Source organism: Cyprinus carpio, chromosome B20, assembly GCF_018340385.1.
Source record: "Cyprinus carpio isolate SPL01 chromosome B20, ASM1834038v1, whole genome shotgun sequence".
In the NCBI taxonomy this organism is placed as follows: domain Eukaryota; kingdom Metazoa; phylum Chordata; class Actinopteri; order Cypriniformes; family Cyprinidae; genus Cyprinus; species Cyprinus carpio.
Window position 1 is genome coordinate 19371042 of NC_056616.1, and position 21453 is coordinate 19392494.

At 38.0% G+C, this 21453-nt stretch overlaps 2 protein-coding genes and 1 long non-coding RNA gene across 4 annotated transcripts; 2 read left to right on the forward strand and 1 right to left on the reverse strand.

Moving 5' to 3' along the window:
* The first annotated feature begins 4 nt into the window (after positions 1-4).
* On the forward strand, positions 5-16988 carry ak9 (adenylate kinase 9). 2 transcript variants are annotated; one of them, XM_042746194.1, is made up of 38 exons: positions 5-142; positions 1946-2074; positions 2282-2345; positions 2427-2479; positions 2580-2676; positions 2810-2922; positions 3035-3223; positions 3668-3790; positions 3877-3951; positions 4431-4532; positions 4608-4747; positions 4829-5151; positions 5282-5326; positions 5444-5476; positions 5873-6003; positions 6083-6227; positions 6366-6483; positions 6849-6928; positions 7280-7324; positions 7469-7663; positions 7763-7887; positions 8186-8389; positions 8544-8843; positions 8918-9039; positions 9786-10005; positions 10137-10229; positions 10309-10524; positions 10678-10896; positions 11032-11245; positions 11349-11550; positions 11644-11790; positions 14485-14702; positions 14791-14987; positions 15069-15238; positions 15799-15897; positions 16016-16118; positions 16339-16453; positions 16585-16988. In XM_042746194.1, the coding sequence occupies exons 2-38, from the start codon at positions 1955-1957 to the stop codon at positions 16806-16808; spliced, it is 5379 nt and encodes a 1792-aa protein (XP_042602128.1). In that variant the 5' UTR covers positions 5-142; positions 1946-1954; the 3' UTR covers positions 16809-16988. The 2 variants fall into 2 exon arrangements, with proteins under 2 accessions (XP_042602128.1, XP_042602127.1); XM_042746193.1 differs by lacking the exon at positions 5-142 and adding an exon at positions 1433-1713.
* Positions 9881-16788, reverse strand: LOC122140911. The gene is made up of 7 exons (XR_006157442.1): positions 16674-16788; positions 15793-16493; positions 14789-15221; positions 14492-14683; positions 11630-11764; positions 10074-10408; positions 9881-9987 (listed from the first exon to the last, which is right to left on the reverse strand). It is a non-coding gene; the product is annotated as an uncharacterized LOC122140911 (long non-coding RNA).
* A 164-nt stretch (positions 16989-17152) lies between the features above and the next one.
* Positions 17153-19230, forward strand: ppil6 (peptidylprolyl isomerase (cyclophilin)-like 6). The gene is made up of 8 exons (XM_042746205.1): positions 17153-17279; positions 17365-17460; positions 17554-17742; positions 17882-17944; positions 18071-18218; positions 18370-18429; positions 18652-18787; positions 18979-19230. Exons 1-8 carry the CDS (start codon positions 17202-17204, stop codon positions 19088-19090), a joined length of 882 nt encoding a protein of 293 aa, XP_042602139.1. The 5' UTR covers positions 17153-17201; the 3' UTR covers positions 19091-19230.
* Positions 19231-21453: the final 2223 nt, after the last annotated feature.

Sequence of the window (21453 nt, forward strand, 5' to 3'; positions counted from 1 at the left end):
TTTTGGATAATTGAAGCAGAGGGGAGTATGAGTACATGTATGTGAATGTGAACGGCGTGTTTCTTTGTTGCAGTGTGTCCCTCCCTCGCGGCCGCTGGAATTCCTCGGATCTTATCTCAGTCATCGCTTTTACCAGCCAAAGGTCACTCTCCAAATACGATCCCATATACTACACTAGATATATTTAGACGATTACACGTAGCCTATTTATGATGGCACGAATAAGCTTATTATGGACGACTTCTTTCATGTGTGTTTCGTAAATGTACTGTGGTGTAATTCAGCACTCAAATTCTGTGTTCTGGTGATTAAAATTTTGACAAACATCCCTGCAGTAAGCAACTTTACTAATAGATTAATACCAGGCTATTGTTATAATTTTGATGTAAAAAGAAAAAAAAATTAAAAACAATTGATCTGTGTTTATTATATTAAGGGAAAACATAACATTTGCCCTATTTCGTCTTTAGAGGCATATTATATAACAAGTACCAGCCCACGACACCTTTGCACCTTGAGATTGTATCTGTTTATAACGCACACACACACACACACACACACACACACACACACACACACACACACACACACACACATACACACACATACACATACACATATATACATATATATATATATATATATATATATATATATATATATATATATATGCAGCAATAAATTAATACATTTTTCTTAAGAGCTTCAGTGTTTTGTCCATTTTTGTGTCTGACATCAAAACCCATGTGGGGCCCACATTGATGTGTTGGCTAATATTTCATTAATTTGTTACTCTGTATTACTTGATGCTCTCTATGAGAACTGCACACAGACATTAAGTAGTGTTGTGTCAATGGAAAACAGCTGACACGGGATGTGATTTATGAGGCAGTCTGACTGCAGAAGACACATAACCATCAGCTTTTGATTATACTGATAAAAAGTTTAAAAAAACGGCACAGATTGACGATGAGGGACAGAAATTTAACAACTTTTTTGTCATGCAGGTAACCTAAATATGCTGAATATGACTGAGTAGATAGTCGTCAGACAACGCCCACCTCTTGCAGTTTTGTTAGGAATGAGGAAGCAGTTTGTTATGTCTCAGAAAAGTGTCCCCAGGGTTTAGCTTGTTTAATTAATTTCTATGGAGTGAACTAGAGAGAACTGCCATAATCCAGCATTAAATTACCTTAAAAACAGCTTTTTTAAATTTTATTTTACAATGATCTTCAAAAGTACTTTAATGGGTAGTTAATAGTTTGTGGCATATAGAGACATATCCAAATGAAATAATGAATAATAATAATAATTAAAAAATTTTTTTTTTTTTTTTTTACTTTGTGTCCCTATGTGATGTAGAGTTAAATTCCAGCGCGTGTGTATTTTTTAAATAAATGAATAAATTGTCATTTGGGAACGCTTAACACTGACCTCTGGTGGTCCTACTGAATAAGTTCATTTGTAAGCAGATATGAAAACGCTTCTGGAAAATGTCTTGTTAAAAATATTTTAATATAGGGGATCATATAATTCTGGGACACATTTTACAGCTTATGCTGGCCCACGTCAACAAAATAAGAAGCTCGTCAAGCCTTGCTTTCTCTCTATCCTGTCAGTTCTGTTGGGGGCACAGGTTGCCATGACACCGTTCAACAAACGAAGAGCGGATAGAGATGAAGGCTACAGTCTGTTGCTGCAGTCACTATTAAAGTGAGTAAAATCAATGAGCTAAGAAAGTATTATGTTTAACTGAAGCATATATGATTACAGAAGAACAGAAAATAAAAAAATGTTCACTTGATATTGCGCGCGGGATACTCACATTAGTTCGTATAAAATCTTAATGTCAGTTGATAATTAACGATGATTTGATATTGAACTTTAGAGTTTGACTTCTTGATTAATTGAAATAGCTTAACATCTCTGTATTTTTGCTTTACAGTATCATACAATGTCACCCACTGTCCCTAAAGCGTCCAACTTCTCATTAGTGGATAAACTTATCGAGGATGAAGCAGAGAGAGAGATCCTGCTCTCCAAACCTTCATGTTTTATCATCCTTGGAAAACCAGTGAGTTGTCAACATACATCTTTTTTCTCTCTCTCAAACATAAAAGTAGGGCTTAATTCAGGTTGATTGGGACACCTTTCCCCAGGCATTTCAATGCCACAATGTGTTCCAATCAACCTGAATTCACCTCAATATTCTTCAGTCAAAACAAATATATATATATATATATAACTTATATATTTTTAATGTTTTGTGTGTTTTTTTCAGGGTGTTGGGAAATCTACTCTTGCCAGAAAATTAGCCAAGACCTGGAATTGCATCCTCATTGATGGTAAATGATCAAGTGCCTTTGATGTGACATTGCAATTATTACATATGGAGTTTCTGAATATTTCATTTTCACCCTATTTAGATACAGATCTTCTCAACAGCCACATCAGTGATGAGACAGAACAAGGTGTACAGGTGTGTATCACTGATGTTTAGTCATTTACACGATCACAATAGAAATAACTGAGTCCCTGCTAAATATTCTAGCTGTTTCATATAAGATATTCTGCTACAGCTCTTTAAGATTCTGGCTGAAGGAAAAGCTGTTTCAGAAGAGATGATGGTCCAGTTAATTGTTGACCGGCTCAAGTCACCTGATATAGAACATTATGGTAAAGGTGTATGACACAACTGAAATAACATAACTGAATAAAAATGACTAGTTAACCAAATAAACAAAAATGTAAACCTTTCATTGTTATATATATGTAATATATATTTGTAATGACTTGTCTGAATGAGCAGGTTATGTTCTGGCCTGTTTGCCATCAATGTCAGAGGAATACCTGAAGATACAGGAACAAGTAGACTTGATTAAAAGCCTCAGCATGCCACCAGACTTCATCATCAACATCAAGGTTTTTCATAATCTTAATGTTACCTACACTCCACTGAATTTTAAGATGCTGACATTGTGTTATTCACTTAACACTTTGTAAGGATAATAAATGAGTGTGTTTATGTGTGCAGTGTGCAGATAGGGACCTGATCCGCAGGCTATCAGATGAGCGTCAACATCCAGAGACAGGCCGTGTGTTCCAGAGGGAGAAGTGGGACCCTGATGTGAAGAAAGAGTCACTCATGAAAAGCAGCAACAGAGAGAATGAGGACGAGGAAGAGGAAGAGGAAGAGGAAGAAACAGAAGATCTGGAGGAAGAGGTAATACAACCAGCTTCCTGGTTTCTTACCAAGCTTGACTTTCATAGAAAATATTTTGTCTGATAATTCTGCTTGGTTTCAAAATGTTTAACAACAAAAACTGTTAGATATATTAACTTTATCAACCACAGTTAATGTTGTGATTCCATTCCACGCTCTGCAATTTATTAATATTTAATATAAAAATAAAATAATTTTTTTACTAATGTCAAGTTGTCATGTGGTCCCATTTGAAGTTTGAGAAGGCACCCAAGTGGGTCCTGGCCCCCTAAATGAGAGCCAGTGTATTGCTGCAATGATTTATTTCCCAGACACTTTACCAAACCACTGTATAAACTATTTACAGTGTTTGCTACAAAAGTTAAGTTTCATAAATGATTTCAGAACTGCCAAATATTGAAGTTCTGTGCACAAATGACTAAATGTAATTGAAAATCTGTTTAAATGGAAGAGTTAGAGCTTCAGAAAGACATGATCACACAGCTAGTAAGAGTGATTGAAAATTACCCAGAGAACACCAACAGCAGGATCATGTGCTATAAGGACACCGTCCTCAGGCCTCTAGAGGTAATGGCATCTACAGTATTGCACACTTACAAATTGTACACACTATTATAGAAATAATCAGCATTACGCTTATGTTGGATGTGTAGGATTACATGGCAGACCACAATCCTCCATTTTTGTTTGAGCTGGATGGAAACAAGGATCCAGAGGATCTCTTTAAGGTGGGTGAACTCAGTCAAGCTGTAGTGACTAAGGATGGAAACTATAACATTTCAATAACTGTTCTAATTCTATGAGAATAATTTAGTCCATATCACAACTATAATGATAAAGGCATAGGGGAACTATATTGTTGGAATGAAAAATCTGAAAAGTTGTTGCAAACCTGCATGAATTTCTTTCTTCTGTTGAATATAAAAGAAGATATTTTTTAATAATATTGATGGAGTCAGTGTTGACCAGCAACTGTTTGGTTACCCACATTAATAAAACTATCTTCTTTTGTTTTCAAAAGCATAAAGGAATTCATACAGGTTTGGAACAACTTGGGAGTGAGTAAATGATAACAATTTTCATTTTTGGCTGAACTATCGCTTTAAGATATAATTCTGTCTTGAAATTAGTAAAGCATTCAAATAATATGATATATAATGTAGTGATTTAAACACTAAACTTTACAATTGTCTGTGCATGTCCACAGTCAGTAATGTCTCGTTTGGAGTTCATGGGTGTGAGATGTCCAGCTGTACCTGTGCATATAATGCCGCCAGAGGAAGCAGAGCTTGCTGATCAGATGGACACAGTCAGTTACTGTAAACACACACCTCTCTAAACTGACCTTCATTTTATGTGCCTCTTCACCTAGTCTGTTTTTTAGGAGGAGCTGTTTCGAACTCTGTCGACCTGTAGAAATGTCGCACCAGGCTTTCACTGGCGAATGAGTCGATGGTCCGGCAACTGTCCGGTGGTGCTCAAAGAGGGCAGGATCGTCAAGGGCAGACCAGAGTTTGCAGTTGGGTTAGTGAAAACTAATTTATTATAAATCAACTTTTTTATCCAGAGGGGCTGTTTATAAATTCAAGCTTTTCTCCCCATCAGCTTCATGGATAAGTTCTACGTCCTGTCATCTCAGGAAGCCCTGCAGAAGTTCATGGTGAACCCTCGACGCTACCTGCTGCCACACATACCCCACTTGCCTTGCAAGGTGTCTGTGATCGGCCCGCCATGCTCAGGAAAGAGCACAATGAGTGCACTGCTAGCTGAGTATTATGGGGCTGTAGTGGTGGATGTTGAAGCGCTGATGGAGCATACACTTGGTACGTTCACAAAAGACATGTTGGACAAAGTGCGTCAAGATGCCACGCTCACAGGCTTAGAGAAAGTCAGGACCAAGATGCAGCTTGAGGCTACAAATGCATCAGGTTAGAAAACACCAGTTTGGTAAATATACAGAATAAGCTCCATGGCATGATAGAATAATTTCTTTATTTGTTTTGAAGTTGGAAAGATATTCTGGGACATCTTTAAGATGGCGTTTCTTCATTTTTGTAGGTAATGTGACAACTAATGAAGGAGAGTCTGGTGAAACTTACACAGGTGAGGTCAATCCACACACAACACAGACTTTACACTTTACTCCTCAGTTTCATTGACAACAATGTATGTCCTGTGCTTTAACATATTGTTAACTGGTATCATTCACTTTATTTTTAGATACACACCCTGTCAGTGAAATAAGTGAGAAAGGTATGAAATTAAATATTAATCCAGTAGTTAAAATACTATGAATTATAAATACTATTGAATGCACCGTGCTACAATTATTTATTATTGATACCTAAAACTATATGAAATAAAGCTATACAATATAATATAAATATTAGATTAAAAACATAAAACTATATTGAAAATAAACATCTTGAGTACTAAAATGTCTAAAAATGAAACTGAAATAAAAATAAAGCTAAATAGAAATATTTAAAACAACAAAACGAATAAAAATGACAACAGCACATTACAGAATTACTAAAAATAAAACTGAAAATATAAAAATAAAATCTAATTCAAAATATTAATAAATACTATAATAGTATAGAAATAATAATAAAATAACCTTGAATTGGTCATGTGTCCTTTTTACAGCAATAGAGGTGAAAGAAGATCACCCAGATGTTCAAGCTTTTGTGGAGGAAGCTATGAAGAAAGCAGCAGAGTCTCCAGCCTCAACTCCACGGGAGCTTTTTTTGGAGGCCTTTGAGAAGCACATAAGAGAGGTAGACCGCTGAGCTTCCTCCTTTAGCTCTCATACTTACGTAGAATTATTTGTGTTTAAGAGTGCCTGTGGGTTGTTAGATTGAGGCTGAAGATGTTGGACATATAAGGGGATGGATACTGGACAACATTCCCAGCAGCAGATCCCAGCTGATCACTATTGAGGAACTACATAGTGCTGTAACACCAGAAGTCCTGTTCTGTCTGACAGACAATGATGGAGAGGGTGAGAAAAGACATGTAATTTGATGTATATGTGCATCCATCATTTCTTAGTCTTTATTTTGACATCAGATAATATTCTATGGTTGTTTAGGCCATGACGTCCACTTAGTTGTGATGGTCACTTGTTGCTATTTATTGGGAAGGACTATACTAACCAGGATGTATGAACGGAATAAAGAACAGGTGGATAGAGCTGTGCTGGCCCGCCTACAAAAAGAAAGAAAACTGCAGAAGACACAAGACATCAGTGAGAGACTGTGAGTGTGGCTAATATACGAGCCCAAGTTCATAAAATATACAGTGAGAAATAAACATTTTAAATCACTGGAGGAAATCCTTCTATTTTGCATTCTTTTCTAATGTAATAACTTTGCAATTACAAATATTATGAAACGTTCAAAATGTTCAAAATCCCTGAACTGCTTCCAGGTTTTAATTAGATATTCATTCAGATTAAATTGTATTTAAATGGATCTCAAAAACCTGTGGAGAAAAACAGTGTTTAAGATACAGTTAACAATTTCATAATGGAAATGTAATAAAGTGGTGGTTTACATATTTTAAAATGGTGGTAAGGTACTGTTTTCAACCAATTTTCAGCAGTTTTCATGCTTTTTTGCAGGAAACACACTGAGGACTCAAAGGATGGTTCACAGCCTACTGACACCATGTCTAAACTAGAGACACTGCATGAGGAGTCAGGTAGTACTCTTTAACATCTCTCAACAACAGATACTCTGCATTCACACTGCGCATATACTACCATAATAATGTTATGTTACAAAGGTTATTTGTATTTCAAATAAATTCTGTTCTTTTTTTAACTCTCTATTCATCAAAGAATAAAAAATGCATCATGGTTTCCTCAAAATATCAAGCAGCACTGTTCTCAACATATTAAAAAATATTTCTTGAGCAGCAGATCAACATATTAGAATGATTGAAGAATCATATGACACTGACAGCTAGAGTAATGGCTGCTTAAAAATCTGTTTTTTTTTTTCATTTAAATGTTAAAGTATGTTTTGATAAGTAATTTTTATGTATTTGCAGAGAGTTTTGATAAGTCTGATGAAGAAAAAACTCTAAACAATGAAGGTTTGTAGTCTTATTGTTTATTATATATCTTTATATCTTTTTTCTTCAGCACTCACTGTTATTTACCTTTACTTGAGTGGAAGTTATAATTTTATGACTTCATAGTGTTTTTTTGTGCATATCTAAATATATCTGGGTGTGCAGAGATGGCGCTGACAAGGGTGTGGGAAAATGGTTATCCTGCCGGCCCAGAGATGGAAGCTTTTAGTGTGCAACTGAAGCAATTTATGGCAGATTGGGAAAACATGAAGCATATAATCACCTGCAGCTATGCTATACTGGACATCAGCAACAAAACCCCTCAGGACACACTCCAAGAGATGATTTACCATATGGAGAGTATGTGGAGTGGACTGTCTGACTGTTTCAGGCTCTTTCTTTCACTCTAAATTAGCAGCCACTCCTTCTCACTCACTATATCTTTACTTTCTCACTTAGAGCCATTTAAGTACACAGCTATGAGCATATCTAGTGCAGACCTGGAGGAGGAGGAAGAGGCCCTACATGCCCTGACACAGGCTGAGAAACGAGATGTTAATGAAGAGGAGGAACAAGAATCAGAGGTTGCACCCATCATTAATGCAGCACTAATTAAATACTCCAAAATACATCATAATAGAGATGTAAAATCGACTGTGAATAAAATCCATGCTGAATTAAGGGGCTGTTGACCCAGAATACATTTTTGCATTCAAATTTTTTAAAAACATTTTTTATTTATTTAATTATTAGCTTTTCATCAACTCACAAACCCCAGTTTGGGAAACCCTTTGACCAACAATGTGTACAAAAAAAAGTGTAAAAACACCTGTTACTTATTCTCTGAATATCATACCACTCTTTTGTTTATGATGGTCTCAGGAGGATGGCAGCTTTAAGAGGCACCTGGGAGACACCAAGCATTTTTGTCCAGTGGTGCTGAAGGAGAGGGGTATGCTACAACCATGTCTGGACGAATATGCTGCAAAGTACAGAGACAAAGTCTATTATTTCTCCAGCACTGAGGCACAAGAAAAGTTCCTACAGAATCCTGAACTCTACATTTCTAACACACAACTACTAAAGGTATGAGCATTATTTTATTAAGATAACTGATAAAAACTCACAAACATGTCAGCAAATGACAACAGACCTCTGACCTTGTTTTTTTACTTTTGAACATCAAATAGAAAATTACAAATAGTGTACATATAACACGAAACCATTTGTATGCCACCAGCCACCTGCACTGCGGGTCTTCTTGCTAGGAGTGAGAGGTTCTGGGAAGACCACTCATGGGAAGTGGCTTGCAGAGCAGCTGGGTGTCTTTCACATCCAGTTCCGAGAGCGGCTGCAGGAGATTATACTACGAAAGACCCAGAAACATGTGTCATATGCAGATGATACTGAACCCCCTGAGGAACCTCCAGAGGAGCTGCAGGGCCTGCTGGAGGCCCAGGCCCAGAGCACAGTGTCCCCTCCAGACCAGGATGACAAGCCAGGTCATGAGGATACTGTGTCTGATAATCCTGACACAAAGGTAAAAGAGTGTTGTTTGTATTTTTGTCTTGAGGCATTGCTTGCCACAGAGTAACTGTAATTGTGTTTTTGTAGGAAGAACAAGCATTGACTGATGATGAGGAGGCCATTAAGGCATACCTGCAGGATGGAGATCCTCTCCCACTGGAGATACTGGAAATGGTTATATTACAGTGGTGGAACCAGGAGCCCTACAAGTAAATGCTCATTCACACAAAAAGGACAAAAAAGCATATACACTGATAATCTTTTTGACCAAAACTCACACTTTTAAAGAGTTATCTTTCTTTAATATCTTATCTGCCTATACATTTTTAAATAACTGTAGCTTAACAACGAAATGAAACAGCCCAAAACAAAGTTAAAAATCAATTTGGCACAGTGTTTTTTTTTTAATATTGTTTATATACTATTATTTAATAATATAGTAAATTAGATTTCATTTTCATTTTTTTACTTTCTATATGCTTTGTCGTGTTCTTTTCTTTTAAAAATATTTTAATATAGCTTTAAATTATTTTTATTTAATTTATTGGTACTTATTTTTATTTTACAGTCATAACATTAACATTCTAAGTCTTTTTAAGGTTAGCATCTAATATTTATAGTTTTTTTTTAAGTTTTAGTTAACATTAACAACACTGATTTAAGACCATTTAGATCACAAAACACCTTTGCACAGATTTAATGGCACAAATAACAATAACAGTAATATTTGTTTTAGATATTATTATGAAAAGTAAAATATTCATATTATATAATTGTTGTAGTCTAATGATAATATGTCAAAAATCTAAAATAATATAATAGTCCATATAACTTTCATTCTATATTCAAAGGGAAAATAGCAACGTGGGTTTGGATGTATGGAGATGACTAAATAATGAAATAAAGAAACATTTGTAATGTCTTGGCAAAATATTGCTCAAAATTTCTCTCTCAGATCCACAGGGTTTATTCTGGAGGGATTTCCCCAAAACCAAGAGGAGGTGTCCTTCATGGTGGAGCATCACTTGTTTCCAGATGTAGTGGTAAAGATGTCGGTAGAGGTTTCTGACGTGGTGCGGCGTCTCCTGCCTTCACAGCTCACACGTTGGAGAGAGAGACGAGACCGCAGGCAAGAACAGTTGTGTCTGGTCATTAAGCTGAGGAGGGAACTCAGGGTGAGTGTTTAAGCCAAAACTTCAGCACTTTGGATATTATTAACAGCTGATGCGCTGAACTGCTGTACCGTAAAGCAGGTGAAACTTTTTTTTTTTGGACTAAATATTCATTGGTCTGTGTCAAACTGCAGGAGCGGGCCATCACACAGAGAAGAGCTGAGCTAATGGCTGAATTTGCACCTAAAAAACCCAGCCCACTCACTCTGAGGCCTCTCAGAGAACAGGTCATCCATCGCTGTCATTGTGCCTTGCTTCGCTGAATGGCTCAGACAGATTCTGACTGGATTTTTGTTGCTCCATCAGGATGAGGATGACGAGGAGGAGCAAGAAGAATCAGAGGAGATGGATGAAGAGCAGCAGGATTTGGAGGAGATGGAGGCCATGCTGCTGGAGGAGTTTCCTGCTGTTGAGGAAGAGGAGGCAGAAGATGAAGAAACAGAAGCTGGTGCAGAAGAGAGGCTGGAAATGGAGATCACTCAGAGGTTTGAGAAGGATGACAACAACCTCACCAGTATGATGGTAAGGAGAAGGTGCAGAAAGGGCATTTTAGAAACAAATATATAGTTCATTATGCCATTTAACACCTAAGGAAATGGCCTTTTCTTGTTAGGAAGATTTTAATGCTTTTGTTCAATTAAATTCAATAAAATAAAGTATGGATTGTTTTTTTAGGACTTTCTAACAGACAACCAAATCCCTCATCTGGTTATAAGCGCAGGCCGCCCGCCTCGGATTGTGAGGTACCAGCTCCTACAGGGAATCAAACCTCTGATGGTTAACAGAGAGTCACTGTTTCAAATGTGCCAGCCAATCAGCTACAGTCTCGCCAGAAGACTCCTGTACAGATCCTTTAAATATCCCAGTGCCTACGGGTGCTGGGATCCTGTTAAGGTAAGGGCGGATATACAACAAATTTTCAAGGAATATAAAAATAAAAGCCTAAAACATAAACTAGGGAATAAAACTATATATAAAAAAATAAAAAATAAAACTAGGGAAAACTCAGTTTGCTGATATGTTCTTTAGTATGCAGAAGGAGATTTGATCCAGCCTCTGCAGGGCCCTTTCAACGCCACCTTCCCTGTCATCCTACACCAGTTCATCTACTTTTTTGCATCCAAGGAGACACGCAACACCTTCATCCTCAACCCAATCAAATATCTTCGTCAACCACAGCCCAACCCTTCCTTTCCCATCAAATTGGCTATCATTGGCCCACCCAAAGCAGGCAAAACCACAGGTCAGTCATTACAAGTGTTGTTTAGACACTCAAAAATATATAATACCTAAAAAGCAATTGCTTCTGTAGTAGTTCATGGCCTCTTAACTGTGTGTACACTCAGTGGCCCGGGTGTTTGCACGTGAATATGGTCTTGCTCGTCTCTCAATTGGGGATGCAATACGTATGGTGCTCAACATCCAGGCCAAAACTGAGTTGGCTAATCAAGTGCAAAAGCATTTGAACCAGGGCATGACTGTACCTGATGAACTGGCCATCCAGTGTCTGGAAGTGGCAGTAATGAGCCTGGTCTGCAGCACACGTGGGTGAGCACCACAACTATATCCCAATCAAAGAATGTACTTCAGTATGTGTGTGTGTGTGTGTGTATTTGTGTCACTATACATTGTGATCCTCAGGTTTGTGTTGGATGGCTTCCCTGTGACCAAGCATCAGGCTGAATTGCTGGAATCCTGCAGCATTATTCCTATGCTAGTGATTGAACTGCAACTGGACACGGCAGAAGTGCTGCGGAGAGGCCTGAGGGACAGAGAAAAAAACAACAGGTCAGACCAGCACATTTATTTATTTAAATTTATATTTTCAGTTTGCCTTTTTTAAATTTAGTTCATGTTTTAGTAATTTTATGTGCTTTGTTTATGATATATATATATATATATATAATATATATATATATAATATATATATATGTATATAAGTAATATTTAATATATAATAACTATTATGTAATATTTCTATTTCCATTTAGCCTTAATTGACATTTTTTTTATAATTTATAATATTTAGATTCCATTTTAATTAATGAATTTTTTTTTTTGGGGGGGGGGGGGGGGGGGGGGGGGGGGGGGGGGGGGGGGGGGGGGGGGGGGGGGGGGGGGGGAGGGGGGGGGGGGGGGGGGGGGGTGGGGGGGGGTGGGGGGGGGGGGGGGGGGGGGGGGGGGGGGGGGGGGGGGGGGGGGGGGGGGGGGTTGTGTTAAGTATAGGTCAGTTTACTAAATTTGTTTACTTGGGGTATTCCAGAAAGCAGGTTATGTGACATTTCTGGGCATGTTTAAGGGTAAGCAAGCAAATAAACTCAGCTTTTGGTTCCAAAAAGATAGGTAATTATCAGGGTATGTAAATAGACTTAGCAGCTTATTCACTGAACATAAACTGCTCCGGAGTAAAGTGGCATGTTTAGGCACCACGCAATTGCATGGGGCACCGAGGAATGCAATTTCTTCCGATGGGAGTCGAGAACCAGCATTTTTTTTGGACTGGTGCATAATTGGGTCAATACTGGACTATCGATAAGCTTCAGGACAAACAATACTATTATTTACACATTTTGTTTTATCTCGTACTTCTGTGTTAATGGAGAATTAGAAGCTGTTTTCATAAACCAATCTCAAGCTGATGAGGCGCCTGCAGTGAGAGGTTTGGCATGACATGCAGCACCACTGTTTCTGTGTGGGTAAAATAATTATAAGGTGAAGTACAATTCATATTTCTTCATTAAATAACTTACAAAATAATTAGAAAACTTTCTGTGAGGAGTAATTTTACAAACATCACAAGTTCTCCGTAAGCTCTCTGTCTTTCGCCATCTCTCTCTCTTCCTTTGATTTGGTCCCTTTTATCAGAGGTCGCCACAGTGGAGTGATCCACACAACCGATTTGGCACGTTTTACGCCCTCTGTCTTTCCCTCTCAAAATGCACAAATGGCTTCATATAGCCACATCGCATCTGCACTATAAGCGAGCTGCACACTGCACGGTTGACACAAGAATTGTCACAGTTTACATGCATCGTCACTAAAGTTTATAATTTGCATTTCTTTTTTAAGTTTGGCCAGTATTTAAACCATTCACCCCTCGTGTGCTCTTTTGAGAGATTTAGCAGTCATGCACTTTCCAGAGAGAGCACACTTAATTGCCCCATTGTAAAAACAAAAAAGATTTCTGAAAAAACAAAAAAACGTCAAAAAATTCCCTCCTCCACCACTCAAAAAAAAAACAAAAAAAAAAACTCCCTCCCAGAAGAGTCACCTAAGGGGGCAATTCATCCCATTTTCAAAAATGAAACTCAGGCCCTGAATGAATGTTTGTAATAGTCCTGAGTATCACTATAAATAATTCTACATGTTAAAAAGAAGCCTTTTTATCATGCAGATAAAAACAGAGATAGAAAAGTCCCCCTAAATCAGAGAAATCAGGCTGCTTAAAAATCACTACATGCCAGAATTCTATTACATTCTGTTGTGTTCCTATGCACATGATGTTCAAATATGTTGTGCTATGGTATGCTGAGGAAATCTCTCTCTCTCTCTCTTTGAAGGGCCTTTTTATTTTAAAAATGTGCTTTATGTGCCTTTTTCTGTTTGCTTGGAGGCATTTGTAAACTGCAGTGATAAAATAACTTGAAATTTTCAACATCTTTTTGCATAATTTATTTTTGGACCAAATTACAGAGTAGTATGGATAACTGTATCGATAAGCAGTATTGTATCGGTATCGATAAAATGTAAATGATACTCATCCCTACCCCAGAATCAATCGCAAAATCCACTGAGGGAGGGGGGCCCCTCGGGGACCACTTGCTGAGGACCCCCAAAACACTACACACGCCCCTGCCAGAGTATGTTATGTTTCATGGTTATTTTACTTCAAAGGTATCAGTGCATGCGTGACCTAATGACGAGACTCCAGTGGGTGTGACAGATTGCGCACAATATTGTATATTATTATATTAAATTATATGTTATGAATAAATTATATATGTATATATATATATAAAATATACACTGTATATAATGATTTCACAATGATATGCACTAAGTATGCAAATGCCTTTGAACGGAAGAAAAAAAGAAATAGTATAACATGCTTTTTCTTAGCGTCCGTTTCCACAGTGTCTTGTCGATTTGTTGCTCTGTTGAGAATGTCTTGCGTGTTAACCAGGAGCATATTTTGAGTTGAATGATATTACCCCCGGATGAGTTTTTGGAACCAGCACACATCGAGTAAGCAAGGTTTGGGTTAATCAACCAAGAGTTCAGGGTTTATGTGAAGGTAGGTTAACCTGGCTTTCTGGAGTACACCCCTGCTGAAAACTACAACATGACAATGTGTATGAATTTTTTATTTATTTTTTTACCGTGGACAGTGATACAAATTTCATGGTATTGTGGTCTAACATATTATGTATATTAAATGCAAATATTCAAAATTTGTAAGCTTATGGCAGCTCTCTCCAACAGGCCTTACCCAATGCATGACAGCCCCCAGGTCCTAAACATACGCAACTCTTGCTTCAGGCGGGAAGTTGAAGCTCTCAGGCTACACTTTCATCAACAGTATCACAACTGGACTCCCATTGATGCTCACAAGAGCAAGTGGTGGGTGTGGGAGCGAGTTTTAGATGAGGTTCGCATTAGCTTGAGACACATTCATGATTACCTGGAAAAGATTCACAAAGGTGAGAGCATGCAAATGACGTACAGTTGTCAAACAAGAAACACTAGTATTAGACATTCTTAGATGACTTTGTTCTGTCATTCTCACAGGCCAGGCAGCCTGTATAGACAGACTGTGCATCACCCCACGAGAGCTGCAGTCCCGGCTAGGGGAGTTTGGGCAGTACTGTCCAGTTAGCTTAGCTCTTCATCGCCATCTGGTGGACTGTTCACATAATACCTCACTGGAATTGGCTGCAGAGTTCAGGGGCCACTTCTACAAAATGGCCAGCAGGGAATTTCTAGAGGTAAAGGATCAGATGGTCCAGGCAGCAGCACACAGAAATATTGGTTTAATTCACTCACATCTCTCTTTATGTGTTTAATAAAAATTCCTAGAGTCCCCAGAACAGTTTGTGGCTCCAGGTTGCCCCTACCCATTACCTCCTCCTCCACTCCTGCCTCATAAGCTCAGTACAGGCCAGGTGAAGAGTAGGTTCCCTCAACAGGTGGAGATGAAGGGTTTCTGCCCTGTCACTTATCTGGATGGTAAACAGAGGTACAGCAAAGACACTCTACAACACTTGATTAAAGAATAACCTTAATTTAAATGTAGTCTTGCTCACTCTAATCATTAAAGCTGCAGTCGGTAACTTTTGGGGCTCGCGTCTGGCGGAAGAAAATTGTAGCCGGAGCTACTTCTCTCTGTTTACATCTATGGCGAGTCACGCAGGTACTGTGCTACTCTGCAGCGTTGCCGACCCCAACCAGACTAAAATAGTCCGAATATAAACACTTATTATAGGTGTACAGTAGTGATTCAGGATATATACAAAAAAAACACGCTTTGGAAAATGGATTCATGATGTACTCGCTCATTATATATATTTTTTACATTTTCAACACAAAACAACACTGTGGCACAGCCCTGTGCTGATTGGACCAGAAGAGCCGGGAGCGGTGGATTTTGTTTATATTGGAGAGAAGTAGCTCCGGCTACAATGTTCTTCCGCCAGACGCGAGCCCCAAAAGTTACCGACTGCAGCTTTAATAAGCTACATTTTTAACTATATTCCAAGTAAAAACAGATCCCTGCCACGTAATTCTCTTCACCTGTAGGTATGAGGCTTTGGTGCGTGGAAAGACAGAATATGCTGTTGAGTACCAAAATAAGATCTACATCTTTGAGAGTGAAAAGAAACAAGAAAAATTTCTCCAGTGAGTAGTTATTTTGCAGAGGGGATTCCTGATTGGCTAGTGCAATTACTTTGCCATTACAGAAATAAAATGCATTTTAAAATAGAAAACAGATATTTCACAACAGAACTGTTCTTAGGTCACCCGAGACTTACTGGGACCAGAAACTTCCACATAAACTTCCTCCGTTGGAAGATCCGGTCTCACTAACCTCTTTACCGATCCTGGGCTATTTGGAACAAGTAAGAGGGCACTGAAACACAGAATATGCTGCTTTTGTCCACCTATAAATATTGGTCACATAATTGTGTAACCATCAGTAAACCATGTTTTTAACAAGTGGTAAAATAGTGTTTAAAGCTTTGTTTTTTTGTGTTAATTTATTTACTTATCTTAACCACAGTTGCGTTTGCTATTATTGTACACATATTTTTTCTGAAATATGTTTGTTTTCTCTTTTAGAGTGTGGCAGTACCCATAATCAAAGCCATGACTGCTGTTGGTCAACTCAAGCCAAAGCTGCCCTTTCTCAGTGTGAAGAAATCTGCTGTGTTGTACCTGGCCTTTCATCTGAAAGGTGGCCTTGAATATCTTATTTTAGCTTCCTTTTAGAAGAGCTGAAAATGAGAATTCATTCATTCATTCAATGTAGGATATTTTCAAGACTAAGTAAACACTTGAAATCTTTCTACCCTTCCACCCCCACAGCATTCAACAGCAGGAACCCAGACTACATCCGTCAGAAGTACAAAAAGAAACTTCAAAAGTTTGAGGAAAGCTGTGAGCTTATCTCATACCTGAGCACCACCATGAAGACACACAGATCCCCTCACAACCTGCCCCCTGATTTTGCACAGAAGCTGGACAGGTTTCTGGCCCTGGAGAAGTCCACCAAAACAGCCTCGGGTCTGATACAGCTTGGGGGAAGTTAAAACATAACTTCAAATAATAAAAACCCTGAGTCAGACTCAGCACATCATGATATTTGACAGTAGTGGTTGATGTTACATTAGTAAAATTCATAGATACACATTTTGAGAGGACTTTGTTAATGTGTTCTTTTCAATGGACAATTAAATATATGAATATACCCAATAAATAAATTTAATTGATTTTTGTGATGTATTATTGTATTGAACGTTTGCTGTTTTTTTTTTAATTAATGACTTAATGGATAATGAATAAATAAAACGATTGATAGAAAAATGACAGACAGACAGACAGATAGAGAGACAGAAAGATACTGCATGAATAAATATGTTGAACGGTTCGTCATCGTTATGCGCCATTCGCCTCGGTTACCCTGACAACGAGACGCACACAACATGGCATCCACTATACATTTAGAGATCGTCGGTCTTTTAAATAAACATAATTTTCAAATAGCCAAAAGCATTGCCGAGGTAAAGTTTTTAAGAGGCTGACCATTTTGTATTTATCATTTTAACATGGCTAACTGTTAAAAAGCCATAACGTCTCTACTTGCAGGGACTGAAAAATAAATTCCCGGAGTCATTTGACGATCCAACAATTCGCCCGTTGCTGGAATGTGACTGGCATGACTATTTATCGAATAAAAAGAGGGTAAGACACTTCCTAACGTTAATTACATACCGCTCGCTTGTTTCCAAAATCTGCGGTTTAGTAATAAATGACTCCCGCGCGTTGACTTGTCAAGAGCTGAAAGGGGAGGTCTGGCAGTACAGCGGCTGTCTAATGTCCTTCACAAACGGCCAGTTGCTCGGTGATGAGAGGAAACTGTCCAGCTGGGCAGAGAAAGAGTGGAAGTTTTCTTTCCATCGACCACAGGCGCTTTATAAAGCCCTAGCAGAGGAGTATTACACCAGCAACCTGCGAAGCAAAGGGGTAAATCAACACAAGAGCGAGGAATAAATGTTAATCCAGTCAATAAATAAACGCACATCATATGTAATGAGACTACAACTATCTATGATTTCACATAATAGCTACAATGTGTGCAACATCTGCTCTCTCTTTCCCACAGCATATTTTTGTTTATATGGATATTGAAAGCGGTGGAGAGGCATTTGGCAGAATGTTGTTTGAGGTAAACCGATGTTATGCCTCTTGATAATGTAAGATGATTGATAAGTTGATTACTTGAGTTGTTGTGGAAATGTGTTTCTACTTTATTCTTCTCTACTCTCAAAGTGTTTTAAATGTAACCTGTCAGCTGTTCTCAGACTTGTGTCCAAAGACGTGTAGGAATTTTAAGGCCTTGTGCACTGGAGAGGCAGGTGTGTCCAAGAGTAACCTTGAGTTGAGCTATAAGGGCTCAATTTTTCACAGAGTTGTGCCAAATGGCTGGCTGCAGGGTGGAGGTAAGATAATAATCATAACTGTATCGATATATATATATATATATATATATATATATATATATATATATATATATATATATATATATATATATATATATAAAACAAAACTTGTGATTGTATATAATTCATTGATATATGATTTTGATTACAGATATTTCACCTGAAAGGAGAGGCACTGGGGGAGAGTCTATCTATGGCCCAACATTTGAGGGTACAGAGTTTGTGCTACATAAATGTTTTGTTACTTCATACATCCTTTGGTTGTTAAAGTCTGTTTGAAATGGGAAATTTCATTGCAATGTATCATTTAGAAACATTGCAATATTTCATTAAAGTAAGAACTGTCAATTATGATTTCGTGGTGACTTTAAAGTGTGTGAAATACACATTGTTTCATACATATAAAAAGCACCAGGTGGTTTTCTCTTCTCAGATGAGAATTTTGTCGTATCCCACAACAAGCGTGGCATTCTGGGAATGGCTAATCAAGGTGCTCATAGCAACGGCTCTCAGTTCTACATCACACTACAGCCAGCCTCCTGGATGGACCACAAATATGTGGCTTTTGGGTAATGACTCCAATAGATTGCATACTGTATATACACAAGAAAGCCCCAGTTATGAGAGCTTGTCTTGATATTTGGCTTTGCATTATTAATGCAGACAATATTCAAAAGGTAAATGCCTAATTAAGATCTTTGCTATTTACCATTCTTACAAAATTGAAAATCTCCATCACAGCCTTTTCTTTCTCTCTCAGGCAACTTGTTGAGGGCACAGAGGTTCTGAAGAGACTAGAGGCAGTGCCAACCTACAATGAGAGGCCCAAACAGGACTGCAAAATATCAGCGTGTGGAGTATTTGAGCCCTGAGTAATCCCTGAGCCCTATAGATCAAGACAGCAATACAAGAAGCATTTTAATAACCATTTTTATTATATGTAGAAATACTTTTGTGCTTTTCTGTGTAAAGATTACAAATAAAGCCAATAAAAACCTCAGTTTATACACTTTACCAGTACTGTTTATATCTGTGGCACCCATGGCAAATGGATTTCAGCATCCTGTTATGCTGCCTTGCCAGATTTGGCTACCCTGGTGTAGCGGTTTATAAAAGAACCAAAATGCTTTCCAGAGTATGAAATAAAGGAGTTTAGGCATTACCAGAGAGGATTAAAGCAATTCTGTGTGAAAAAGAGAGGGGAAACGGATCATGGTAACTTCTTATGCTGCCTTGTTGGATTTGGTGACCATGCTGCATGCAACTAAATGCTTTCTAAAATACAGAAGAGAGAAATTTAGAAATCACCTGAGTGAATCTGAAGAATAATACAGGTCCTTCTCAAAAAATTAGCATATTGTGAAAAAGTTCATTATTTTCCATAATGTAATGATAAAAATTAAACTTTCATATATTTTAGATTCATTGCACACCAACTGAAATATTTCAGGTCTTTTGTTTTAATACTGATGATTTTGGCATACAGCTCATGAAAACACAAAATTCCTATCTCAAAAAATTTGCATATTTCATCCGACCAATAAAAGAAAAGTGTTTTTAATACAAAAAAAGTGAACCTTCAAATAATTATGTTCAGTTATGCACTCAATACTTGGTCGGGAATCCTTTTTGAAAGAAATGACTGCTTCAATGCGGCGTGGCATGGAGGCAATCAGCCTGTGGCACTGCTGAGGTGTTATGGAGGCCCAGGATGCTTCGATAGCGGCCTTAAGCTCATCCAGAGTGTTGGGTTTTGTCTCTCAACTTTCTCTTCACAATATCCCACAGATTCTCTATGGGGTTCAGGTCAGGAGAGTTGGCAGGCCAATTGAGCACAGTAATACCATGGTCAGTAAACCATTTACCAGTGGTTTTGGCACTGTGAGCAGGTGCCAGGTCGTGCTGAAAAACGATATCTTCATCTCCATAAAGCTTTTCAGCAGATGGAAGCATGAAGTGCTCCAAAATCTCCTGATAGCTAGCTGCATTGACCCTGCCCTTGATAAAACACAGTGGACCAACACCAGCAGCTGACATGGCTCTGGCACCTTGATTTCCGAATGACATGCAAAATTTGCTTTCATCCGAAAAAAGTACTTTGGACCACTGAGCAACAGTCCAGTGCTGCTTCTCTGTAGCCCATTTCCTGCACACGCCTGTGCACGGTGGCTCTGGATGTTTCTACTCCAGACTCAGTCCACTGCTTCCGCAGGTCCCCCAAGGTCTGGAATCGGTCCTTCCCACTTCCCACAGACTTCCCACTGAGGTGCCTTGATACAGCACTCTGGGAACAGCCTATTCGTTCAGAAATTTCTTTCTGTGTCTTACCCTCTTGCTTGAGGGTGTCAATGATGGCCTTCTGGACAGCAGTCAGGTCGGCAGTCTTACCCATGATTGCGGTTTTGAGTAATGAACCAGGCTGGGAGTTTTTAAAAGCCTCAGGAATCTTTTTAGAGGTGTTTAGAGTTAATTAGTTGATTCAGATGATTAGGTTAATAGCTCGTTTAGAGAACCTTTTCATGATATTTCAATTTTTTGAGATAGGAATTTTGGGTTTTCATGAGCTGTATGCCAAAATCATCAGTATTAAAACAATAAAAGACCTGAAATATTTCAGTTCGTGTGCAATGAATCTAAAATATATGAAAGTTTAATTTTTATCATTACATTATGGAAAATAATGAACTTTTTCACAATATGCTAATTTTTTTAGAAGGACCTGTAAATGCTTTCTGTGTGAAATAAAGGTGTGTAACATTTCTGTGACCTGTATGCTTTGAAACAGAGGAGATTAGACATCACCAGAGTGAAATCCATTCAAATACAGTAGTCAACATTTAAAGTGGATCAAAACCTTTCATCAAAGTTGTCCTAAAACCAAAATGCGTTCTTATCTTAGGGCAACTTTGATTAAGTTTTTTAACCCACTTCAAATGGTGACTACTGTAGATTGTAGATAACTTCTTATGCTGCCTTCAACTGAATAATGAATTCCACTAATTCAACTGTAGCGGGCTCCCAAAGGGCAAAAATACACAAAACTTCATACAGCTGCTTTAAGTATTTTAAGTATGTCCTTACAACAGTGGTTCTCAATTCCAGTCCAGTGTTCCCTTTGTTAGACCGAATGCTTTTTCTACATGGTAACTGGCCAATTTTACTTTGTTTAAGTAAGATAATAAAATAATTTAATCTCAAAATAATATTTAATCTCCATGAATGTATTTATTTTATA

Coding starts and splice junctions, on each gene's coding strand:
- ak9 (XM_042746194.1), top strand. CDS start 1,955: ATGTCACCCACTGTCCCTAAAGCGTCCAACTTCTCATTAGTGGATAAA. Junction 2,346..2,426: donor GAATTGCATCCTCATTGATG/GTAAATGATCAA, acceptor CACCCTATTTAG/ATACAGATCTTCTCAACAGC. Junction 8,844..8,917: donor CTGATAATCCTGACACAAAG/GTAAAAGAGTGT, acceptor GTGTTTTTGTAG/GAAGAACAAGCATTGACTGA.
- ppil6 (XM_042746205.1), top strand. CDS start 17,202: ATGGCATCCACTATACATTTAGAGATCGTCGGTCTTTTAAATAAACAT. Junction 17,461..17,553: donor ATTTATCGAATAAAAAGAGG/GTAAGACACTTC, acceptor TTGACTTGTCAA/GAGCTGAAAGGGGAGGTCTG. Junction 17,743..17,881: donor GCAACCTGCGAAGCAAAGGG/GTAAATCAACAC, acceptor TCTTTCCCACAG/CATATTTTTGTTTATATGGA.